The sequence below is a fragment of the Equus przewalskii genome, chromosome 17 (assembly GCF_037783145.1).
Source record: "Equus przewalskii isolate Varuska chromosome 17, EquPr2, whole genome shotgun sequence".
NCBI lineage: Eukaryota > Metazoa > Chordata > Mammalia > Perissodactyla > Equidae > Equus > Equus przewalskii.
In genome coordinates this window covers 12,622,331-12,647,919 of record NC_091847.1, presented here as the reverse complement: position 1 = coordinate 12,647,919, position 25,589 = coordinate 12,622,331, and the positions used below count along the sequence as shown (strand labels likewise).

Sequence of the window (25,589 nt, the reverse complement as noted above, 5' to 3'; positions counted from 1 at the left end):
CTCTGGCCGGAATTCTCCCACAGGTATCTCGGGGACCCCCTCCCTCACTACACATGAGGACTTTTGTCATCGTTTATTTGTTTATATTTATGTAATGCTAAGAACACAGATATCCTAAAGAAGAAACAGTAACAGAGTTTTTTCTGTACAGGATTTTGATTATAAAACACCAGTAATTTAAAGCTCTAAAACAGAAAAGCACATCAATCTAGAAAACTGTAAAACCTAGTTTCTCTCTTACCTGAATTAATCCGAGAACACCTAAACATTCTCTTTGAGATATCAACATTAAAATCATGCAAAGAAACTTTACCCATAGTGTTTAAACCATAAAACCAACACCTGGGTTGTACCTGACAAAGCCTATAAAGTGATGCACAGTGAATAGAACTGGAAGAAAGTCAGGGTGACCGAGAGTCAGGGGAAAGAAGGCAGTCAGGGACAGGAGCCATGTGTGGAGCAGGGCGCCCCGCCGTGTCTGCTGCCAGCCCCGATGACCCCAGAGGCTCTGCACGCCGAGCAGCCCCCGGACAGCAGGGATGAAGCCTGAATCTCTAAGAGCCGGCAAACTGACGCTCCAGAAAAATGTCCACAATTAAAACCGAGGTGAGTTCTCAGTGAAGAATGTAAAGTAGGGGGCCCTAACTATTCATGATAAAACTGCAGCCGTCACCTCCACACTAGACACTCCGGATCCCTCGTCCTGGTTTCATCAGCAGGTGGAAGCACGTGCCATCTGGTTTCCCTCTTTACCTGGTGTGTTTCCCCACTGAGTGCGGCCGAAGGAGGGCGGGGCCTTTGTCTGCTTTGTTCACTGCTGTGTTCCCAGGGCCTGAGCCGCAGGAGAAGCTCAAATATTTGTTGGTTGAATGAATGAATGAATAGGGATTTATTTTTCTCATGGAACAAGAAATACAGAGGCCAGTGGTCCCCAGGTTGGTTCAGATGCCCGTCATGCCTTCAGGGAGCCAGGCTCTTTCCGTCTTTTCACTCTGCCAAGCTCAGTGTGTTGGGAGGTTTCCTCACAGTCTCAAAATGGCTAAGGCTGCTCCCACCATGTCGTTCTTTCTTCCCCAACAACTTGCAAAAACAGCAGCTCTCCTCACGCATCTTGAGCTGATCAGCAGCAGGAAAGTCTCCTCTCTTCTGGCCCGAGCTGAGTTAAACACACGTGTGTAAACCAATTCATGGCAAGCAGAAACGGATTCCTGTGACTGTTTTAGAACAGCTGTCATGAGTCCTCACCTGGGCCGGACACCTTCCACCCCAGAGGGGGATAAAATCAGAGCTCTGCTGGTAAGGAAAGAGGGCTGGGGACAGGATCGCCGGCGGTAGATTTCCACGCAGGACAGGCACGGCTCCTGGAGAGTGCTAAGAGCACCCCTCGGACCATGGTGCAGGGGACCATCTCCATCTTTTTCACCCCAAAAGCCAGAGGAACAGGGGTTGTGCTGTGATTCTCCAAGATGGAGGCCACCCTGCCACAGCCCTCGTCTGTTCCCAGGGCGCAGCCACTGCACAGTCCGTCTCCCCATCCCCCCACCTCCCTTCCACGCCCACACGCTCACACGTCAGAGCAGAACCATCCTCACTGCTTGTCTCCCAAAGGTCTTCTGTGGAAGAGGACAGCCCCTCCACTTCCCTGTCTCCCTCAAGACCCAAGAAAAGGAGAGTTAACTACTTTTGGTTCAAAGGCTTTAAATTCCTAAGGAAAGCAGATTTACTGAATAAGAATCTTCTCTCTTATTTCTCTTTTTTAGAAAAGCAAACCAAATGAAAATTTAAAAACTTTATTTTTTGAATAGATAATACCGGTACATGGTACAAAATGCAAAAGGTACAAAAGGTATACAGTGAAAAGCAATTCCCACCCCATTTCCCAGAGGCAACCAAGGCCGCCAGGTGCCGTGTATCCTCCTAGTCTAGGCATATGCGAGCAGATATGTTTAGATGTCCTGTGTGTGTGTATACGGACAGACACACACATACATATACACACCCACAGACACACGTTTTTCCCCATCCCCTTCCTCTTTTTAAAGACAAACACTAGGACAAGATGAGCCTCTTTCTCCCACTTAACCATGCATCCTGGGGGTCATTCCATGGCAGTGCTTACACAGTGGCTCTATTCTCTTAAATTTCTCTTAATATTCCATTGTACACATTCACCAGAATATATTTAACCACTGCCCCACGCTGGTGTAGATTCCAGCGTTTTTTTGTCTTTTTCTTTTTGCTATTGCAAACAATGCTGCAGTGAAAATCCTGTACATGGAAAAATTCCCAGAAGTAGCACTGCTGGCTCGAAAGGTGTGTGCGTTTGCACCTTTAAAAGGTCGTCGGTCACCCTCCATGAGGCAGGACCGTATCCGAGGGCTGCTTCCCACTTCTTGGTTTCTCGTGGCTGAGTCATTTCAACCAGTCAAGTTACCTTTAGATTCATGACATGCTTTGAGCCCAAACACACCCCACGATCTAATCTCTGATGTTAGTGTGCACACCCTTTCTTTTTCCCTACATGGGGAGAAAAAACATGTGTAGAAGGTAATTCCTTTGCGAGGTCTGAAACCCCTCACACCTTTCTCATCCCACCCTTCACGATGAGAATATAACACACACAGTCTGAGAGAGGTCCTCTGAAGCTGCTGAATAAAACTGTCTACCTGCTCTCAAACCAAGCATAGGTCAGATGAATGGCTCAATCTGAACTCTGCCAACACAGCGGGGCAAAGTTGCCACGTGGAGAAGCTCTTTTATCCAACCAGAGTTTCCTCATCCCCCCAGCCAGCTGCTGGGGAGATGGTCCCCGCCGTCACTCTGACACCCCGAGGGGAGGGCAGGCACGGTTTGCAAAGGACCCCGACATTCAAACAGTGGCATATGCCAGCAAGACAGAGAGCGGGGAAAGGGCAGAACATGGTCAGGGCTACAGGCTGACACTGAATGGGTCTGTACAAGTGTCAGGGCGTCAGGGAAAGCCACTGCCCACGACCTTGGGGGGAAAGCCATCTAGGCAGAGGCAACAGAAAGGGCAACGACCACGAGTAGGCATGAGCTCGCACTCTGAGGAACGGATGTAGGGCTGACGTGGAGAGCACACAGGATTCCCGACATGGTCAAACAGGCCACAGACCAGTTCCTAAATCCCCCCTATCGTTTTCACAGTTATTGTGAGAAGAGGGGAGACCATTATAACCATTTCTTATGTACCATTTTCAGCCTATCACCATGTGCTGTTAGATGGAGTGCTCTGGACAGAGGGAAAAGGACAAAGAGAGGGCCTGAGATTCCCTGAAGATGCATCAAACAGGGCGGCTCTGCTGGCCATACCCAGCCCCATGGACAGACATGGCACCTCATCCTGCTGGGCTCCGCCACTGCCCCGCTCTGCGGGAAGATGCACTTTCCCCTGGAGGCCGACCAAGGCCACGAGCAAGTCACACAGCACATCCTCGTGCTCTCCCTCAAAGCACGTGTCAGGCCAGCTATCCGCCTCTCAGGCTCGGCCAAGGGAACTTTTCACGTGTACTGCTAGAATGACTGCTTCCCTGCTCCACTGACCATCAGTCACCTGCAGAGAGCGCGACACCAGGCCATGCTGAGAGAAACCAAGGTGGCACAGGTGACAGGCCACTGTGTGCTGTCCAAGGGTCCTTTCAGGCGGGTCTGCTTGGGTCACTAGACGTGACCGGGGCCCCCAGCGTTGCAGCCTGATGTCACAGGGATGGTGCTGTGTGAGGTAGTAAGAGGGCCGCCCGGAGCCTTCCCCATCCTCCGCCCTGGGGTCAGGAGGTCCCGAGAGTTACGGTGTTTGGTCAGGGAGTGCTTCCTCGGCCTGGGAAAGGCCTCCTGTCTGGACCAGCCCCTCTGCCTTCTGGCTCCACTGCCAGGCTCAGTCGACACTGGCAGGACCTGACCATCCACAGAATACGGGCAAGGAACCAGAATCTACTTAGAACCACACACTTCAGACTCTAACCAGAGCTTAGGCCTGACAAACTTGGAAGTTGCCCTCTCTGTTAAAAAAGGAAACAGACCCCTCACGTGTGACTGGGGTGGCCGTCCTCTAACACTTGGCACCTCCCTCCAGTGCTTGAGCTGACCCCAGTGATCCATGAGAGACTGAGCCCAGGCCAAGGACAACAGGAAATATGTCCCCATTGTCCCCCTAGATGTCTCATGGTCACCTAGTCTGTCCTGACTTTGGTTTGAACCAAAGCAGCCCACGTACTCCACGAGACGCATGTGGGAAGGAGGGGAGCCCCCGACCCAGAGGCTGGCCCCAGAATTCCAGGGCCCTGGGCGGCCAGCCACAGGATGTCTGCCCCCTTAGCAAGCTCATTGCTCTGATGGAGCAGGACAGCTGAAGGCTTCCTGGGGAAACCTCATTCTTCCTGAAGCACGCATTTCATAAAAGTAAGTGAAGGATGTCTTCCCCCTTCTTTGTTTACTCCAGAAAAGCCTGCGGGCTTGGCAGAACACCTAGCCATACTCTGTCTGGACATACAGAAGGATGCGGAGGAATCTCCTTGAGCGACTTCTCAAATGATGGAGCCTTGGGGCCTCGGGGCCTCTCCTCAGCCTCTAAGGCCCGACTGTAAAGCACATTTAATGTCCTAATTTGTACTGTCCATCTTTGTAATTACTCACAAAGGCACTAGCCACTCTATGGGTTATCTGTGGCAAACACGGAATTCTCAAGACTGGCTTCTGCCCAATTAAAAATGTGTTCAAGGAATGGAAACAAATTTATCATCTGTATTAGGCCTCGTAGATTAAAGAGAGGGAAAAGATTTTTACTGATAACTCCCTATCCCCAAACCAAACCCAGTGAAACTCTTCAGAAACATAGCCCCAAATAAATAAATGCCCCTACTTTTTCTTTTTTTGGTGAGGAAGATTGGCTCTGAGCTAACATCTGTTGCCAATCTTCCTCTTCTTGCTTGAGGAAGATTGTTGCTGAGCCGACATCTATGCCAATCTTCCTCTATTTTGTATGTGGGATGCCACCACAGCATGGCCCTGACAAGCAGTGTGCAGGACCACGCCCAGGATTCAAACTCGGGAACCCTGGGCCACCAAATTGGAGCACACGAACTTAACCACTATGCCACCAGGCTCTTAAAAAGAATTATTGGTTGCTCAGGATTCGTCGTGCCGTACTTCCCCCAATAACACAGAGAGGTGGCCTACCATAACCTCCTCCTCCCTGCCACCTGTGGACAGATCCACACAGAGTCTCCCAACTGCTCAGACGTTGTGAATTAGGGAGCGGGTCTCTGAGCGTCCCAACAAGGGGTGAAGATGTTTTCCTGAACCTAAAATACATTCTCGTCAAATTGCTGTCTCCTTCCCCTGCCTTCAGAGAGACACCCACTCTGTGGCAGTCACTTGCGTCAAATTCACGGAGCCCTGCCGAAGTCCACACATGACCACGGCCAGGGTCCAGCCTATCCGGAGATGCACGTGGCCCGGGAGAAGTGCGCTCAGCACGCGGGAGTGCCATTTCAAAGACTGCTGCTTCCACTCAGCTCCGGGAGCAGCCATCCCATCACTGTGCCACCCTGGCCCTGGCACAGAAGCCAACGGCTGCTGTCAGTCCAGCATGAGATGTTTTAGGTTTGTACACGTCAGCCCTGCTTAATGCATACGTTACGGCACTGCAAATGAACAGGAGGTTCCCGTGGCTGCACTGAAGGCACTATTTGCTTGACATGGTTAAGCTTTCCTGTTTTATTGTCCAAACCTACTAACTGGTATGAGTGCAAGGTTTATGCAGAATGAAGTGCCAACCCCAGGCTGGGATTAACTGACCATAACTGAGCTGCCAGGCTCCTGAGGACCAGGGCAGGAGGAGCTGCGTGTTTGGCATGGACTGCTCATTTTCAGAGAATAAAGTCACCCCTCTGCCTCTCTTCAAGGCCCTCCAAAGGCTGGTCCCAGCCCATCGCTCCTCTAAGGCCTCCCGAGAGACCAGTCTACTCCTCTCCCAACAGGCAGGCCTCGGACTCTCTCTGCAGCCTCGAGTTTTTAATCATAGTCGTACTTTATCCAAAGTGGTCTTTCCACCTCTCTCTGCCTATTATAATGTGAGGCCCCCTTCAGACCCAGCCCAAATCGTGCCTCCTCCATGGAGTCTCCCAGATGTCTGCACACCTCAGTGCTCCTCTTCCTGATGCCCTCTGTACCTGCTCATGGCCTGTCACTCTGAGACTGAGCATGTCCTGCCTTGGACTGCAGTGAATGGTGCACAGGTCACATCTCTGCTTAGACCACGACCTGTCCAGAGGGTAGGGCACATTTAACGTGCTCTTAATGAGGGAGATGCACAAGTCCCTCCCCATGTTGGCTGTGACTCACATGAAAAATCGGGCATGAGAAGGTGTCATTCTTATTGAAGTGTCCTCAATGCGAGGCCCCTGTTTCCATTTTTGGGTGAAATGACCTTGAGCAACGAGTAGTGTGTAAAGATTAAACCAACTGCAGTACCGAGCTTTCATTCCAGTTGCTACACCATTCGCCAGCTGGCCGGCCTCTTGAGGAGCCAAGAATGAAAGGCACCACAGACAATGAAGGGCCCAAGTGACCAACACTCACATGGGCTGGTCACTCAGCTAAAAGCCTTTGTTTACTAAAAAATCCCAGGTGGCAAAGCTCTGGGGTCAGGTGGGCTATGTCTGCACCCTGGGACACATGCCAGGCGTCTGGGGTGCAGGGTCTGTGTCTCATACTTCTCTCCATCTCCCTCAGTGCTTACCTCCCAGTGGTTGCTCAATTAACATCTGCTGAACAAACGAATTCTTCTTTATTCAGAGGGTCCATACAAATACAGGTACCTTCATATGTGCAATGTTACTGAAGAAATAAAAGTTGAATTGACACAGAGGACAAATAGTGCCCACATTTCTTCATAGGATGATGGGTGTTATCCAAGGCCCAATGTCTACACCATCTGATTCCATCAACGACAACCAACACAGAGATGACGTGGAAGCAAATCGGAGCAAGAACATGTCCAGGGTGTTGAGGTCACTGCACCCGCATCTCTCTATGCAGCGTTCAGAACCATTTCACAGCCTTGTTGTCAGTATGTGGCATTTAGAGAACCCCGGCCGTGCACTGATGATGTCGGGGGCTCTCAGGAGGCCTTGGCTCCCACCTTGGACAGCAGCACCTCGTTCCTGCGGCCCTCCTGGGGGGAAGCAGAGAGAAGGTGATGACACGAGCACCCACATGAGGCCCAGATGGTCTCACTGTCCTCCCCCAGTCCCATAGGAGACACCCACTGACCCACTAAACCAGCCTCCTGTCACGCTGCCATGAGCACGCTGATACTTCCTGGCAACATGCTGCCCTTCAATGCCAAGACAGCTCTAATGACTACTGGCTTCTGAACTGTCAGACTGACAACAGGGTGAGAGGATCAGGCACTGTCCTTCTGAAGGGCTTCCTGAAGCCTCCAAAATCCTCAAGGGGTCAGAAGCAGAAAGTAGACACTTAGGTGCCAATCTTGGACCACGACAGTGGGGAAGGGGAGAAGGCTCTCAGATACAGCAGCCGAAGGAGTGACAAAAAGCAGCCCTGGTTTACACAGCAAGCAGAGCATGCAGAGAAGTTCTTACTCCGACAGAGTGAAAGTTAAGAATATCCTAGCTTTAAGAAAGAAAGAAACTCACAGAAGACAGGGTGAGAGAAATGTGTCAAGGGGCACCTGTCCCCTTAAAAAGGAGCTGCATGAGATCTATTACTGCCTGTGCTGAGGAGTGTCACGAAGGGAAGTCACTGCCCCATCCTGAGTGTGGAATCTGATGTCGAGGGGCGCAAGGCCACCTCTGCGTCACTGTGTATTCCCGTCTGCAGACATCTTCCAAAGCTGCTCACCGTGGATCCTCCTTCCCCCTGTTCCCACCGGCCTTGGGAGCTCAGGAAACCGCCATCTGCTAGCAAACAATCTCCACCTCTTCCCTGGGCCACGTCACAAGGAGCCGTGTCTACACTGAGAGGTGTACATGATAATGGGAGGGGCCTGGAAAGGTCAAGCCCGAGGGCCCGGGCTTGGCAGGGTGGCCAGGCCTCCAGCAGCCATGCTTCCCTGGAAATGCACTTAGCATGGAAGAGAAACCTTCTTTCACCCTTGAACCTCTGCATCCAAGGCCCCAAGGTCAACGTTTCCATCTCCCTGGGCCCGGTTAGGGACCCCACCTCTCTGGAGGCTCTTTGATCTTTCCAGCTACAGAGACCCTGGTTTTACTAAGACAAGTGCCAGTTCACTGTATAGTTTATACTTATCTTCCCTTCAGAGCTCTGGAATAGCTAGGCCCTGAGCTGAGGGTGGGCTAAGTTAGTGTGAGAAGCAAGGCACTCTGGCACTGTTTGAGCACATGTATGTGGAGCGGAGGCAGTTAATTTTTCGTAGGGGTGGGAAGAGAAAGAAGGTGAAGTCGAGTAACATTTGTCGTATTAGAAAAGTTAAGAAGAAAGTTTTGCTTCTTAAAATGAGTTATTGAGATTTTCTTGGGGGAAAAACTTCCAGCCAAAAAGAAGTGAGGAGGGGAGGAAAGGGAACAGGAACAGGCAGTCATACTATTATGAGGTTACACTACTTTCTCTACTTCTGCGTATTTTTTAAATTTCCATGATAAAACAATGAATAAATAAATTAGTTTCAGTTGTCACCGACCTCACCTTTTAAATGAGGCAAAAACGTCAGAAGCATCCAAACCCCCCAGAGTAGAGGCCCACCAGGGGTAATTCTGTACGTCACACCACACTGAGATGGTGCTTGAGTGCGTCAGTCAAGATATCCTGGGCTGTCACCTGGTGTGTGTGAACACTGATTAAATTCATGCAATCTACTAGAGAAGCCTTTTGGGAGACTACCGAACGATATTGTCTGTCTGTTCAAAGCAAATAGAGGAAGAGTCCTTCAGACATTTCTTTCTAGAACAAAAGGAAAAACGTGTCCTTGCCTCTATTTCTTTCCTGCTGAAGACCCTATGGGGCCCACTCAGTGTCAGACACAGCACTCACAGTGAATTCAGCTCACGCGAGATTATGTAGCCAGAGCCAGCTTCATAAAAATGTTATGGTTGGCACTCATCAGTGCTGGCTAGAATTTACATAGAATTTAAATCTTGGTTTGGTGACCCTGTGAGAGACAATGATTAATGTAATGCTGTGGTTACGGTGACTTCAGAGGATGTGTTGTTTCCTGGCAGACTTGTTATCTACACACTCTCCCAGGGTGAGCAAGCCAATGAAAGTTCCAAGATAACCCAATGTCTCTACTCAAAAAAGTCCTGACAGCAGAAGAGGCTGGGAGTCAGGATGAGGGCATGTCTTAGTGCCCGCATGGAGCCCAGGGGGCATCACTGGTGCTCAATTAATGTGGAGTAAACCAAACCCAACAAAGGGAACTACTAAGGCGGCCAAAGATCACGTTTCGGACAATGATGCTGTGTTCCGCATGAAGAATAATTATTGCCCAGCACAAGTGCTAGGGACCAGGATGTGGTGAGAACTCAGAACATGGGAGCAGAACACCAAGCAGGTGGGTGGAGGCAGGTGGAGAAGGCAGAAGAGAGGGGCCACTCCACCTGGGATGAAGGGCTGCCCTTTCCAACTGTTTTTCTACCACAATCGAGATCTTACCTGGAACTGCACATGTAAGAGCAGAATTGCTCTGGCTGAAGGGATGGGGTGGAGCCCGGGGAGCAGCAAGCCAGCCCCCATCGCCACCTCCTCCTCAATAATGGTGGTGGCCCGACGAGGGACCGAGTTACCTCAGAGGAGCTTGTGGAAAGAAGTTTAAAATTTGGGAACACTGATACGTGGTTGCTAATTCAAAATTTTTGCCAAGTACAATGTTAAAAAAAAAAAGGAGTACACACTATCACCACTATTTTAAAAGGGAAATACAATTTTGACATCAAAAACAAGAGGACACGCTATATTTTAGAAAGGTGAGTCCTTTAAATGAAATATATATAGCTGTCCACAGAATCTATTACATTCTCCCTCCCTTTTTTTCCGAGTTGCTCTGAAGACAACAGGCTCAGACAAGAACTGGTCCAGGGTCTCGCTGGCTCTGAAGGAGCCGCCTGTCTCTGACGTGAGAGGTCCTGTGCCCGAGACAGCGGAACAAGAAATCCTGATGCCCACCACAGCAGAAGGAACTGCTTCCTTTGGAGGGCACCCTCTGCCCCAAGAGCCTGGACTGCAAGAACCAGCTTTTCCATTTCGCTTCGCTTTGCTTTGATTCTGACAGCTTACACTTATCCTCCCCAACGTATTTGCTTACGTTTCTGTTTCTGCTGTCAAAAGGGCAGGGCTGGTGCGTCCCAGCAACATGTGAAGAGTAATTCTCCTCTTCTGGGCCTTTTCTCTTGGTGAGTTATTTGGGTTAAGGGGAAGAGCGAGATCTGGTGGGGAGGAGAGGGGCTTTCTTTGTGTCCTGCCAGCTCACTCACTGGCCCTTTCAAAAACGTCAGCGCAAACTCTCAGACCCGGAGCACCTCGCTGCTCGCTCTCCATGCTGCCCAGCCTCAGACCCCGTCCCCGGCTGCTCCCGGCTGCAGCCTCCTGCTGTGCCCATGGCCAAGTCCTTCTCAGCCAACGACATCCCCTGCATTGCATTAGCACCCACGGCAAAGACTGAAACTCCTGCTCATCCCGTACTACTTCTTGCCTAGGTTCGCTGTCTCCCAGCTGATCATCTGTCTCCCTCCCCACAGTGGAAGCTCCCTGACACACGGACCAGGTCTGTTCTACAACCCGATCCATCCCCAGGGGCGTGGGAGGAGCTGGAGGGACATTTGTGGAAAGGATGAGAGATTTGGAAATGCCTGTGAGTTGTGGCTAACAAAAGTTACAATTACACAAAAGAGAAGGAAAAGAGAAGGAAAGAAGGAGGAAAGAAGAGAGGAAAGAAGGAATAAATGAGAACAAAATTATTGGTATGGAACGATTATACTTTTTATCCTGTATACTAAACACCAGGATACAACCTACTTTTAGCTCCTCTGTATTTTCAGCAATCTCTAAACTCATTAAAACCACATGGATTTAGGTTAGAAAGGGGGAAAGAGTTCCTGAAAATAAAGCTGCTGAGATCCTGTCAAGCAACCAAATGAAGTCTCTTTTCTCTTAAGGGCAAACACTTTTCTCTCTGGAACAATGGACAGTAACCCTGCCCAAATGCAGAGAGAAAAGACAGCGACAAAAAATTCACTTGAGTGTTACAGGTGCCAAACACAGTGCTAGATGCTTCCATCCCTCATCTGACCCAACAGAACCCACCAGTGAGGAAACTGAGGCTTGGAGGGACTAGGCCACAGCCCCAGTGCACGGTGGGTAAGTGCTGAGGGTGGGCCTGGGACCCAAGCCTGCCATACTCAACGTCCAGTCTCTTCCCACGCAGCTTCTCGAGGTCCCTCCCCGCCTAAGAATGCGGGGAGGGAAATTCTAGATCTGAATCCAGAACAAGCGCTCTTTCCAGGCGGCCCTTGATGTGGGTGATGGAGCCAGTTTGCTGGTGAGTTTAAGGTGCCTACTAAGCGTTAGGAAAATGAAAATAAAGACGCTTTCTCACAGAACATTCAACCAGAGCCTTGAGACGGGCCACAGAACACCACGATCTTGAACTGCTGAGAACCACACTTAACTGCCAGCTCACACTGCCGACTTGCCATCTCCCATTACAGACCAGGCGAGAACCAGGAGCTGCTCTGGTCTCGAAAGGCTCCTCTGGAGGTGGACACAGATCTCACCTCAGCCTCACGTGCCGGGCCCAACCCTCCTCTCACCTCCTTGAACTCCTTCACAGTCTTGAAGTACAGCCTCTGCTTCTCTAGCAGCTCCAGGTACTGGTCACTCAGCTGGTCCCTTCTCATTTTGTTCTCTTGCTTCTTCTTTTCCGTCTGTGGGAACATTTTGGGAAACAGTGATGGAGAGGCGTGTTCTGATGAAGGGCTGCTGGCAACATCCAAAAGACAACAATTACTAACACGTTCGTGGACTTCCTTCCGGTACTTTCTTTCTTTGCATCATTTTTGAGGTTGGTTTATTTGTGTGATATTGCATAGAGGCTCTATAGTTTATTTAGCAATTCTATCATTAGGCATTTAACTGTTCCATTAAAAAAACTTTTTTTTTGACCTCAAACAATTTCACAAAAAACAGGTTGGTGGTTCTCCACTAGGGGCTATTTCCCCCCAGAATGTCTAGAGACAGATTAATGGCCAAAGCTGGGGTGGGGAGGTGCTACTGGCATCTACTGGCAGGAGGCAGGGCTGCTGCTAAAGCCCTACAGCGCTCAGGACAGCCCCACAGCAGGAAGTATCTGGTCCAAATGCTACACTGAGCAACTCTGATTTAAACAACTGAGATCAAACTACAAAATTATCCTCTTTTTATTGAGCATAAGTATTTCAATGCTATTATAAACTGTCTACAATTATAACTCAAAAGACCATACGCTATTCCTAACCATCACTGCCTACTTACTCATCTTTCTATTGGTGGACGATTTAGGTTATTTCCAGGATTTTGATCTCATAAATAAAGGCCAGTCTTTGATTAAAGAGATTTTCCTAAGGTCCCTAAAAGCTTAGTCATTCAACAAATATTGAGTGAGTGGACATCTTGAGCACTAAATGCAGTGGTGATAAGGTGATGTCACTGCTCTCACGGAGCACACGTTCTAGAGAACTGACACTAACCAAGTACCACACAGAGAACTCCACAGGCAAATTCCAAGCAGTGATCAGTACTGTGAAGAAAATGAACAAGGTTAAGGGACGGAGAGGAGGGTGGGTGCATGGCCTCTTCAGACAGGCTGGCCAGGGAGGGCTTTCTGAGGAGGTGACATTTGGGCAGAGGTGGCAGTGGCTTGTACTTTATTTCCCTGGTCCAATCCTGACCGTGTGCCCAGCTCCTAAGTCCACTGATAACTCGTTCTGAGACTCTGTGCTCTCCTCTTTCCACAGCTCGAGAGACGGCCACCTGCTGCACACCCATGCCTGGGTCTGGAGTTTGGAAACCTGCCTTGTGCCCAGGTCTTCCAGAAGGGGGCAGTCCCCTCTGGGGACTCCAGCCAGGGCTCTCCTACACTCAGAGCCCTGGTTCAGCAGCTAGCCCTGCTCCCTCATGGCCGACTTCCAGATGCTGCCCGAATGCCTCTCTATCACCGCTCATGGTTCCTGCCACAACGCCCACTGCTCTTCCTTCTTGGACCTCCCTTCCCAAAGCTGTCAGCTACTTTCTCTGCTGTGCTGGGGGACCCTCGAAGCTAGGTCCCTATCTCATATTTAGCAGAGCAGGCAGGTCGATTCCAGGACTTTCCTGTCTGCTCTGTACTGTAGCAGAAAATCTGGCCATGACTGACTATATCCTAGTGATATAAGCAAAAAAATGCACTTTAATTCAAATGTATCCAGCACCTACTTTGGGAGGTAGGGTGGAAACCTGGAAAGGGCATAAAGTTGAGGCCAGAAAGACATGGTGTCAAATCCTAGCTCTGCTACTCACTGTATCCTTGGACAGGTTAGCTAACCTTTCTGAAGGACAGGTCCCTTAGCTGTAAAATAAGGATAATATCACCTATATCACAGGTTTCATTGTGAAGAGGATACGACATTACGTGTTAAGTGAATGATACATCATTTGGTTCACAGTAGCTACTCAATAAAGACAGTGTTTCATCTGGACATTTCCCATCCTAGAAAGCATGTGGTAAGAAGTGGTAAGAGACCTCTCGCCCTCAGAGTCAGGAGCAGACTCTCAGGTCTGAGTTCCATTTTCACACTGTTCTCAGCATCCCCTCACCCACTCACACTGCTCCTACTCCTTGCTTACTGGATCACCCCTTCGCACTCGAGGTCAGGAACTCCAGATTCTTTGACCGAGCACTCGCTCTCAGTACTCCAAAGACCCAGAGACCTTACCTCCTCTGGGTGAGGTCAAAATGCCTACTAGTGTGTGAGTCCCTCTTTACTCAGGAAGCCTTCCACGGACCACGGGCACCTGTTCTACTACTCGTAGCCACTGCTGGTCTATTGTGTGTACGCCCTGAATCTGCCGGTTCTGGAGAAATCTGTGCTCTGGGGGGACACAGACTCCCCTGCCACATTTGCTCTGAGCAGGACACATCAGGCCACCGAGACAGGGAAGGCTATGGTTTTTTTCAAACGAACGAAAGACATCCACACCAATGAGAGCTGCTCTGCAAAGCAGACAGACTTGCTCCACTCAGGGTGCCAGCCAATATTCAGACTCTGCCTGGAACCCTCTGAGAACTGATTTGGAGTCAACTGAATGAATTCACTTGTTCAACACACAGTTCGAGTGCCCAGCATGGGCCAGGAGCTCTGTTAGCCACTAACAACACAGACACAAGAAAGACAGCCCTCTGCGCCCCGGGTCCTGACCATCCTTCTAGGGCCCCACCACCTGGCAGGTGAGGCGGCCACAGCGGCAGCCTCCTTCACTGCCAGCACTGAGGTGCTGCCAGCAGGAAGCCTGGGAGAAAACAGAGAGAATGAAGGCTCAGGCCTATTTTTTCCCCCAGGAGTCATCTCCCAGTAAACAGGAAGGGGCAGCCAAATGAAAAAACCCCAATAAATTGCTGTGGTTCTTCACTGGGAGCAAGAGCAGCTCCCCGGGGAGGAGCACGCAGGGGTGGAAAGGGCTGCTACAGGCTTGCGTCAGCCCAGTTCTCTGGCCTCCACCTGCCTCATGCCGCAGGTCACGGAGAAGGGACTCACTCGCTCTGCAAGAGAGCCTGTCCTGTCTCGGGTAAGTGTATGTGCACACGACAAGTGCTGCCTCAGGCTGCTCTCATTTTGTCGCTGAATAATCTTGTCACCAGTGATCCATTTTTTTTTGGCTCCTTTGGCCTCATTTTATTGAAGTCATTAATGGGGAGATCAATATTTTCTACAGGGAAAGGGAGGTGGAGAGAGTCTGCCCTTAGTTCATCTCTTGTGAGACGAGCTCACAGGCAGCTTGAATGTGTGCCTTTGTGAGCAGGTACTGTGATGACAGGTCCCACAGGCAATCCTTCCTTCCACATGTTACATTTTGGCATCACTCCCTGAACCACTTTGCTCCCAGATAGTGCGAGAAGATGCCCTAAGACCAGGAGGTTTTACTGCCATACCTGAGGACCAATCTGGTGTAATATGTTTTTTAAACAGGACCCAAAGCAACAGACATCTGGAGGTATTAGAGAAAGTTCATTGGCTTTGGTAGTAGGAAACTGCGCTGTGCGTCTGGCTTCCAGACAGGCAGCAAGTCTACTTTACTGCAGACGAGACGGCCCATGTGCAGAGCCACAAAGCAAAGAAAATCCCATGCTGCCCCAGACTGAATGGTTCTCTTGAAAGCTTCTCTGGAACTCCCACACCCATGGTCAGTTCCTCTTTTCTCTTCTGACTTCTTAGGTTCAATATCCTCTCACTTTAGCAGAATTTGGTTCAGCAATTATTTGCGTTTTTTATGGGGGGTTCCTGAAAACTAAAAGGCTCTCAAGATCTAAGGAATGAATCTCTAATGGCAGAATATCAGGAACCAAAGATCCAGCGAGGAAGGGATTCTGGGCAAGAGAGGAAGCCTGCTGGTGAAGTGGGTTTCCTCACCTGTGAAACGGGAGTACCACTCCCCACTGAACAGGGCTTTGAGGAGGATTAGCGCCATGCTTGGCACACAGGTGTTCGATCCATGGGGGTTATTGCTAAGAGAAGCCTTTGAACCCCCAGGGCGGGCAGCACCTGGAGCTAGCCCTGCCCACTGCAGGCTCAGAGGCATGGCGGGGCCCCTCTGCAGACACTGAGGATGTGTCTTCAGGTCTGAGAGCACGTTCCCAGAACAACCAGAAGAGGCCTGCTTTTTGCAGGGCCTTCTCCATCACCACCACAAAACACAGGCTGCAGGAGAGAAAAGAAGCCGTCTGACCTTCATTCTACTTTGCTTAATTCCTTCTACGATCTGTTCCATCTGACGCAAAAACTGGTCCCGGGCAGCAGGGGAGGCCATGGCTCTGAAAGAAAGACCAGCAAAGGTAAGACCAGCACAGAGGACTCTGAGAAAGGGGGTGGCACCAAGGAATGAGCCCCATACCCAGGTCATGCCCCAAGTGGCAGCCAGGCCTTTGCAAGGCACCATGGACCCTGGGATCCCAGGCAGTTAGGGATCCCAAACTGAGGAAGGCATGAAAATTAGCCTGGTTTTTTAAATGAATGTGAATCTTTTTTTTTTTTTCATTCTCCCTACAATTTTCTTAACTGATCTGTATTTTCTTACAGTAAAATAAAATGTGACTAAAACTAACAAAAATATTTTTCACTGTGAAAGATGGCAGGTACTGCTTAAGAAATGAATTCCATTTAGTTTTTAAAAATTTGAGGATTTGAAGGCATTCCTCAAGATTGGAAGGCATATTCTCAGATTTTCCTAAAAGCAGGCTGGGAAAACCTAGTCCTGTTTCAAGAAGCAGCCGTTAAACAAGTGGATTCCCTGATGTCCTAAAACCCTTCCCTTCACCTCCCGTTCTGCAGGGGGAATGACGCCAGAAGGATGGGAGCACACGGATACAAAGACTGAGAGTTCTTCCAAAGGATAGGCTGACGGGCAGAACTCACCACAGTAACACTCAAACTGCAGCCTCTCTCAATTATCAGGAAATAAAGATGAAGGCGCCACTTTTAGAAATGTCACAGGTTGCAAGTCACTAATTGAATCTTATCGGGGGCTGTGGGATTTTTGTTTGCTTTTAATTAGAAATGAAGCTTAAAATCTAGAGTTTCTAATCCATCAAGATCTTAGTTGCTGGTCACCTGCCAGGGGACAGCAGAGACCCTGTGCTGGAAGGAAAGGAAGCCTGCAACACAGAGAGCACGCCATGGGGCTGCCCGGATGGCAGGTCGGCCAACCGCAAGCTGGAGGGTTGCGATGATTTGGGGACAGCTGGGCCTTGCCATCCAAGTTTTGGAGAAAAAATTCATATCTGAATAAAGTAGTTTGGAGGATGCCTATTAACTTAAAAACAAAATCTACCGCAAGATTTTAAAAATTATATAATTTCATCATCTAAATATTAAAGTATCTTTAGTGCTCAAGAACAAATGCTGCTAATCTGATCTCAGCAAGACAAAAGGAATACAGGAAGAGATCATGCTAGTTAGGCAGAGGCAAGTTATTTGAAAGTTAACTTTTTTCCCTAAGATATTCCCTTGGTGTTTTCAAAATTCACTCTAATATCACTGTGTTTTTGCAAGAATTCATGACCATGTAAAGCAAGACATGTTTGCATGCTGCAGGAGGGGTGGAAGTGTGAGAACCCCATGCCGAGCCCTGTATTACTCAGCCACACCACCGCAATGTGACAGTGAGCTGAATACCAAGTACAGGGCACCGAGGTAGTGACAGGGAGCAGGACCAACAGCACTTACTGTGAGAAGTTCTCGTGAATTGAGTTCAGCAGGCTAATCTGAGGAATAAAGAAAAAAACAAAAAACGATAAGCAAAAGGCTGAAAGGTCCTTGTGCCACCTCCACCACTGGAAGGTTGTCTCGTCTCTGGAGCCTGCTTCTGAAAGGAACATACCTTGTTTGTATAGACGAAAGTAACATGAGAAAAAAGAACAACGGGTTCTTAGCCCCACAGTATTGCCCAGGGAATGTAGGAACAGGGCTCCTTGAAGGGACCTAAGACCCAGGTGGGAAGACGCTAAAATTAGGGCTCTGGGCTGCTGCCATGACAGCCCTTTCCATCTTGCCAAACACTGCACTTTATTTCCAGGCTATCAGCTTAGTGGAGGGTCAGCTGGGGTGGAGAGCGAGAACACTGTGCCCATCCTATTCTTTCCCACAGATCTTTTTGCCAATGTGGCCAGCTGCTGGGTGGATTTGAGAGCCTCCATGGGAAGGCATGATTCAAGGTCCCCATTCCCATGGAAACTGCCATAGCCCACAAAGTAGGACCCTCTATCTGCCCCAGTGGCACAGTCCAGGGCAAGGCTCTGAGACTGGGGTCTAGAAACCTAGGTCCTTTTTCTGGCTGTGTCACTAACTCAACTTGTGAGCTCAGGACCAAGCCTTTACTATACGTGGGCCTCAGGTTCACAGTGTGTAACATTGAAATGATATTCTTGTCTTTATGACTCCACAGGGATGTTTGAAAGCTAAAGTATCACATACATGGATTTGGAATAAAATGCAAAGTTCTAACTGTGTTAATACGGCTTAGAATGAAAAAGCCCTCAGCCGTCTGCACACTCCGAGTTTTTAAAAGGAGGCAACAACTTCAAGCACTGTTGAGGACGCCTGGTCAACGGGGTTCAAAGCTTTCTCAGAAGGGCATGGCCCCCTAAGTTAGGGGTGGCAAGTCTTCCCCGTGCCATGTAGGAAAACCCCAAGGACAGGGTGTGTAGCAGAGCCGTCCCACAGGCTGGACGTAAATCCCACCAAATGCACTCACCTCACCTGTTCAAACATTTATCAAATGCCTGTTATGTGCCCATCAATGTGTTAAGGCCCTGGATACAGAGAAAAACAAAACTCAACCCCTCCTTTCAAGGAGTGCCCTCTGGGAGGAGAGAGATTCATCTGGTTTGACTGACAAGAGGCAATAAAGGTGAAAGGAATTACAGATGCTTCCATTTGGGTTCAGGGAAAGCTACATCTGTATTATTGCTCTTACTAAAGTGGTAAACAGTGCAGGTTGCAGGGCGAAGATCAAAGGAAAACAATCTCCGTCAACCCCAGGTGAAGGGGTAGGCAGGGACTAATACGTACTGAGAACCCCCACGTGCAAGAAACATCAGAGTCATTTTCTCCTTTACCTCCATCATAACCATGTGAGACAGATGTTATCTCCCTTTCACAGGTGAGGAAAATAGGGCCAGACTAAAACCCAAGTCCGTCTGACTCCAAAGCTCATGCTCGCTCCGTTGCACGGTGCCGCCACCGTAAACACAGGACTATTGTTTTCTTGAAATCAACTGCACACCCTGCCCCATCATTTGTGGTCCAACCTGAGGGAGACCTGAATCATGAATGGACTTAAGCTGACTGAGTCAGAGCAATATGGAGGGGCTGTCAGTGCCCACAGGAACGCCTTTCAGCCCTGCTTTGAATTTTACAGTCTTTTTAATTCATGCCTCTGTCTGCCACTGACAGAGGATAAAACAGCTATTTTCCCCACGTAAACTCTAACGGCCCACAATCCCATTTTATCTAGCTGGTTCCTCCCTTTCTTTAAAACTCAAAGTAAAGTTTCCCCAACTCCAGGGCCCCCTCCACAGGCAGCGCTCCAGCCTCCACTGTTTCTTTTCATGACGGCATTTCTCCCTCGCAGCATCAAACCGCTGTCCGCCAGTCTCCCTTCAGCCCGTGTAGTGTGAGCTCCCGGGCACCCTGCGCTCTGACTCTGTATCCCAGCAGCGGGCACACAGCGGGCGCTCCTTCCACTTAAATGGAACGCGTCCCAGACACCAAGCTCATCTGAGCTTCCCGGGGTCAACAGCACTGGCAGCCGCACGTCGGATTGTTTTCTTTCTATAAAGGCTCTTACCTCTTTTTCCAAATAGACCTTTTTATCGTCCAGGGTGTTATATAAAGTGAAGAACTGCTTGGTCTCCTTGTGCACTGCCGAAACTGTAAACACAAGGAAATTGGCACATGGATAAGGAAACGTATCAACATGACCCTAAACACCCTCCCCTCCCTGAGACACAGGGCAGGACTCGGCCCTATCAGGGCAGCGCTCACTCGGCTGTCTCGGTGGAGGCCCCACAGGGCACAAGCTGGGGCAGAGCTGGCACAGGCTGAGGGTACGTGGCCGTCATGACTGGCCCAGCCACGAGGGGCTGGTGGAACTTCCCTGTCGGTGTGTGGGGCAGGCGGTTTCTCAGCGTCCTTCAGGCGAGGTGTCCTGGGTGGAAGGTGGCAGTGGGGAGTAAGCTGCCATGCCGCTCTTCCTGTTGTGTGGCTTCCTCCCTTCCCATGTCCCTCAGAGCAGGAGCCCCAGCCTGCTCAATTTTGCAATCCCCGTGCTTAGCACAGGCCTATATGGCAGCCCCTCCAAAATATCTACTGGACAAATGACATGTCCACCCAAGGGCAGAAGATGTGCCTAATAATGTGAATTCTCTTCCCACCCGTGAGCACGTGAGGAATGGGGTCTTATTACCAGGTTCCCAACATCTTTACCTATAAAATTACTTTGTGTCTCTGTCCCCCCTCCCCTTCCTCACTCTTCCCTACAGAAGAATGACTTACGAGCAAAGAGCCAAATTCTAGCACTGTTTGTGTGCCACATTTACGAGGGAACGCCGTCCCTGGGGTGATGGGCTCCTATCCAAACGCATCCCTCTGCTTTGTGGCTGGGCGGATGGGCAGCCCCCATGTGGTTCTGAGCCTACGTGACTTCCTCACTGCTCTGAGGTCCCATAATATACAGCTGCCCAGAGGGAGATAAAATCCCAAGACCTGGGTCCACTCTCAGGCTTGGAGCCCAAACTGAGCACTCCAGTTTAGCCATAGCTACAGATCCCAGTGCCTAATGGTTACCAGGCTCTGGTCAAGAATACAGTGGGGTCTGGTTTCCCAGTGGCTCTTGCTCCCTGAACGTAGGTTCCTCTGGAGCTGTGCAGCTCAAAGACAAGCGGGAGTTGGGGATATTTGCCGTACATATTTGGTAACAGAAGTTAATAATCTGATATAAGTATTTTGATGCAATAGTTAAAAACATTCTCAACATCAAAATGTCTAATTTGTACGGAAATCACTTCAGTAACTACTCAATATAAAGTAGTATTATTGCTAAGAGCTTTGGTCAGTGGTACTCAATCCTGGTTGTAAAACAGAATCACCTAGGGAGTTTTTAAAGTCTTATGACCAATTAAATGAGATTTTCTGGAGGTGGGACCTAGGTGATTATAATGTGTAGCCAAAGTTGGAAATCAATGCCGTAAATAAACCAGTCAACTTGTAGCTTTATGGCCCAGGAATGTGTCTGTCACCCTTATCCTATCAAGCTCAAGGACTAGGTGGAGTTTACAGATATTTGATGATTAAAAAACAAAAAAGAAAGAAAAAGATAGATATTTTGGTGCAACTGCTTGAAAACGTCTGGTGTAAAAATGTCCCAGCAAAATGACTCTAATGTGTGAAATTTACTCCGTGAAATATATAGATGCAAGGTACTATCATTTATTATTTTAAAAGCTTTAACGTGGGCAGGGGTAGGAAAGTAAAGGGAAAGACTTAACTTAAGGCAGAAACTATTTTCTGCTGAGAAACTGCCGTTTTTGATAGCTGCCCCTGCTCATTTGAACCAAATATGAGGACTGTATGAAACCTCAGGATGGCAGGGAAAGACATGCGAAGGAGGCACGATTCTGGACTCCAGAAAGGACAGTGCTCTAGCTTGAACCTGGAAGGATGCTTGAGAGGTCAAGATTTCAAGGCAAAATCTGAGAGGCTTTGGAAGAAGAGTTGGCCTTTGCCATGTAGGAACTGCAGGGCACCGGCACCGTGGACTTGGGACCAGCTCACAGGCTGGGATCCAGATGCCCTCATGAGGGACTACAGAGGGAGGCAGCCGGGGCAGCAGGCCCAGATGAGGCAGGACTCTGATCAGTGTACTTAGGATTCTGAAGATTATCCACCAAGTTATGAGGAACTATTAAATATTAAAGCTTTCAAAGCAACAGTGTAAAGTGATCATTTGTTTGAGGACCGTCTCTCGGGCAAGAGTACACAGAAGGGGTGAGTCTCTGGCAGTGGTGAGAGGAGGCTGCAGCAGTAGTCCAGAAGAAACGGACTTGACTCTTACTCAGAAACAGAGCTGGCAGAGCAGCATGAGCCAGAGAAGACTAAGGGGGGTCCCGTGTGGCCAGGCAGTGATCCCAGTGACCCAGAGGAGAAATGGGGTGGGGGGGCTGAATTCAGCTTTGTGCCTGTTGAGTCTGAGGTATCCAGGGGACAGGCAAGAGTGGGGGCCCAGAGGACGGGGTGATGGTCCAGGACCTGCTCACAGAGGATACCTGAGCTGGGTCTTGAAGGAATTTGTCTGACAAAGGGTTGCTAAGCACAGGCAAGACGGGGAGTCAAGGCCTCAGATGTCAAAGTGCATGGTGTGCTCAGCAGCAGTGTGTGGATGGGTGAGGCCAGAGTGTGGGTTTACAGCAGGAAAGGGGGCCTCTAGGCAAGCCACCCAAGACCAGGGAGGACCCTGGGCATAATAAGGAAAGAGGCCTTTTTCAGTCCTGAAGATGTGTCAGCAGAGAGAGAAGTAACACAGTCAGATGGGTGGATGAAGGACTCAGAGAAGGGGCTGTAGACCAGCTCACGGTCATTCAGCCGAGCCCTGATGGAAGCAAGAGCAGATATGGCAGAAGCAGTGAGAACAGAAAGGCCATGACGGCTTTGAGGGCACTCTGAGCATGACAAGACGCGGTCAATGATTCAGGCTGAGGAAGACTCAGTCCCAGATTACTGAGTAAACGTGATGCTGTTGAAGGCAAGGGCCACATCAGAAAGGAGGTCTGTGGAGGAGAATGGCAAGTGAGGCCTGATCTAGAGATGCTAGGGTCACCATATTCCATGTGAAGTTGGAAAGTGGATGGGGAGCTCAGTGAAGCCAAATGGCTGGCCAGGATGAGGGCTGGTTCAGAACATTACTCCAAGGGCTCAATGAGTGTGCACAGTCTGTCCACTGGGAGGGCTGTGAGGGCCCCACGGTGCGACTTCCCGGACTATGGGTCACCTGCCAGTGGGCTATGTGGAACGAGTGGCCTGACGACGAAATGGAGCCTTTCTGGTGGTAGCTTTTGTGGACTGAGTGACAATGCATTCTCCACCACGCTAAGGTGGGACAGGGCCCCTCGCTTCGTGTCCCTCTGAGGACCAGCCTCAAGAGCTGGTTTGCGGTCGATGCACCTACTCTGGCGGTAGAGTTCAATAAATCTCTTCTGATACTGTATTAGCTCGGCTCGGCTGGGCACTTCATCAATCTTGCGATGCAAAATTGCTATTTCTCGATTTCTTCGAGCCTAAATGCAAAAGGAAGGGGGAGACAACACCATTTGGTACAAGGCCTTACATGTTTTCTGGGGAGCCAAAGTACTGCCCCCCTTCCCCACCTGAGCAGAACCACACATCCTGGAATGCAGGCACAAAACTCTGCTGTTGGCCTGAGACCCCATCTCAGATTCTGACTGACTCTCCACTTTGCAATACATGGAGAAGGGCTGGCTGTGAACTGGAACCACAGAAGGCATCACATTAATGAATCAGGAAAGAAGATTCTGAATGGGAAGGGCTTTGTGGACAGAGCCCCCAGCTGGCCCACCAGACCCCAAAGGACTCTTGAGTAGCTGATTCCACTAACACCAGGTGGGGAATGGGCAACAAAAGGAATGCTTCCATATGGCAAGGAACTCATGCCACCCACTGCCTCCTTATCAATTCCAAATTCCTTAGCCTGTTGAAAAGCTCCTACAATTTACTCCTAAAATACCCATGCAGCATTTTCTTCCTACCATGAACTGGGGTCTATCCTTCTCACCAGCATTTCAATATATTCAAGTCCCTCACTCCTTATAAAAGCCCTTCCTTAAACCCTGACCACCTTTCAGCTACCAGCCTCTTTTCCTCTCTTTAACAGCGCAACTCCCTGAGCCATATGCCCTCAGCGCCTCTACCCCCCAACCCCCTGTCATCCTGAACCCACTGCCACTGCTCTTGCCAAGGTCAGCACAGACCTACCTGTTCTGGGAGTCATCTAACAGGTAATTCTCAGCTTCTAGCTTTCCTGACTTTCAGCAACATTTACCATTCACTCCACTGAGCCCTCTGCTCAGTTCCAGGAGACTTGGGCTCCTGTTTTCTCCATGCCTCCAGCTGCCCGCTGGGTCTCACCCTCACTGGTGGATTCCTCCTTTTTTCTGCCTGTCCTTACACAGGGGCTAGTCCCAGAGCCTCTTCTCAACCTACATTTTCACAGCCTCAGTTATCACCTCCACAGTGCGGACACCCAAATCTCCGCCCAGACTATTCTGACATCAGACCCAACACCCAAGCACTTCTTGGACATCTTCACCTGGTCAAGTACCCCAACTTTAAAAAGCCCCAAACAGATCTCATTAACACTCCTAGTCATACTCCCACCCTGTGAGCCCTATTCTTTCTCCTCTACGCTTTTTCTCAATGAATGACACAGAAATTCCAGCACCCTCCTTGACTCCTCTTTTTCTCTCACCCAAATGATGCTAAGTTCCATCAGATACAGCTTCTCAATCTCTCCCCTGCCAGTTCATTTCCGTCCACCCCTGCTGACCCTACCCTGGCTCAGGGCCTCCGCAGGCCTGTGGTTTGACAGCAGCTTCCCTCCAGCCAGTCTGAAGCGGCCCTATGCAGTTTGTTTTGATGTATATGGACGTATCTTGGTTCTCAAATAGCCAGCAGCTCCCAGAAGATGAGCCATCTCACTTACTATTCCTGGGACCTAATGCAGCACTGACTACACCGTAAGCACACAGTCAAAGAGCTTCCAAGTTGCAGCTATACTGTCCTGATTTTATTTAATTCTGTGTCTCTTTAAAGATTAGGACGGTGTCCTTGTGTCAAAGACAAATTTGACTCATCTGAATTTAACCAAACAGCTCAGCAAAGCAAGCAAAAGCCAGAGACAGGAGAAACAGGGTCTCCTTGCCCCCACAGCCCTTTGGCCATTCCCACGAGAACCGGGCCTTCCCTTCCTGGAGAACAGAAAGAAGACCCAGGACAAAGTGCAACACAAAGTCACTCCCAGCTTGTGAGCTTCCACGAGCCAGATCCAGGCAACGTGAGGGATTTTCCAATGTAATTCTGACTTCCTGTAAATTTAGCTTTAGAGCCAACTTTAAGACCTACGTCCTCTATATTTGCTGGGCTTCTCACAATCCCCTAAGGTTTCCAACTAAGACAGCTAAAATGGGCACTTAATCTTAGAGGAAAAGTACTAGGTAAGAACATTAAAACTTGAATTCTGCCTCTGACACTTACCATTGCTTGACTGTGGACAAGTATTTAAAGGATTTGAATTAATTTCTTCATACAGAAAATGAGGCTAATACCTACTGGGGTGAGCATCAAATCAAACGAGATGCTCGTGAAAGTAACATTTCAGTGTGAGGTGTCATCACCCCCTTAAACCGCTGCGCAGCACTCCAGAGAGAAGACCAGCCAACAGCAGCCTCAGTGCAGCCTCTCCAGCTCTTAGAAACGGAGACTTTCCAGTTCTGCTACAGGACATTCATACCTCGTCAGATGTATTGATGTACTTTTTCAGCTCTTGTTTTTACTCACCTGTAGTAAACGGATCTTGTAAAGTTTCTCTTTCTCCATATTATACCGTCTGTCTAGGTCTTCCTAAAAATTGGAAAAGGACACAATTACCTGGGAATAGGAAACTTTCATTCTTTGATGAAGTCTTTTGAAGCTGAATGTTTTTTATCATATCCCCACCGTCCTGAGGCCTCAAATATCTTTTCTCAACTGGCTGAGTCTAGGGTCTGGGTTCTGTCATGTGAGACCCTCAACACC

General features: G+C 49.4%; 1 protein-coding gene across 8 annotated transcripts in view; it reads right to left on the bottom strand.

Moving 5' to 3' along the window:
• Positions 1–6,789: 6,789 nt before the first annotated feature.
• Positions 6,790–25,589, bottom strand: part of CCDC93 (coiled-coil domain containing 93) — a 103,443-nt gene continuing 84,643 nt past the window's right edge. For 6 of the 8 annotated variants that reach the window (XM_070581174.1, XM_070581175.1, XM_070581176.1 and 3 more), the window contains 7 exons: positions 25,353–25,415; positions 22,948–23,056; positions 19,573–19,655; positions 17,451–17,488; positions 15,955–16,039; positions 11,808–11,921; positions 6,790–7,195 (listed from right to left, as the gene is read on the bottom strand). In XM_070581174.1, the coding sequence (XP_070437275.1) occupies positions 7,142–7,195; positions 11,808–11,921; positions 15,955–16,039; positions 17,451–17,488; positions 19,573–19,655; positions 22,948–23,056; positions 25,353–25,415 (546 nt within the window). In that variant the 3' untranslated portion in view covers positions 6,790–7,141. Of the gene's footprint in view, positions 7,196–11,807; positions 11,974–15,954; positions 16,040–17,450; positions 17,489–19,572; positions 19,656–22,947; positions 23,057–25,352; positions 25,416–25,589 lie in introns of all 8 variants that reach the window. The other 2 variants (XR_011528681.1, XR_011528682.1) reach the window with 1 other exon arrangement.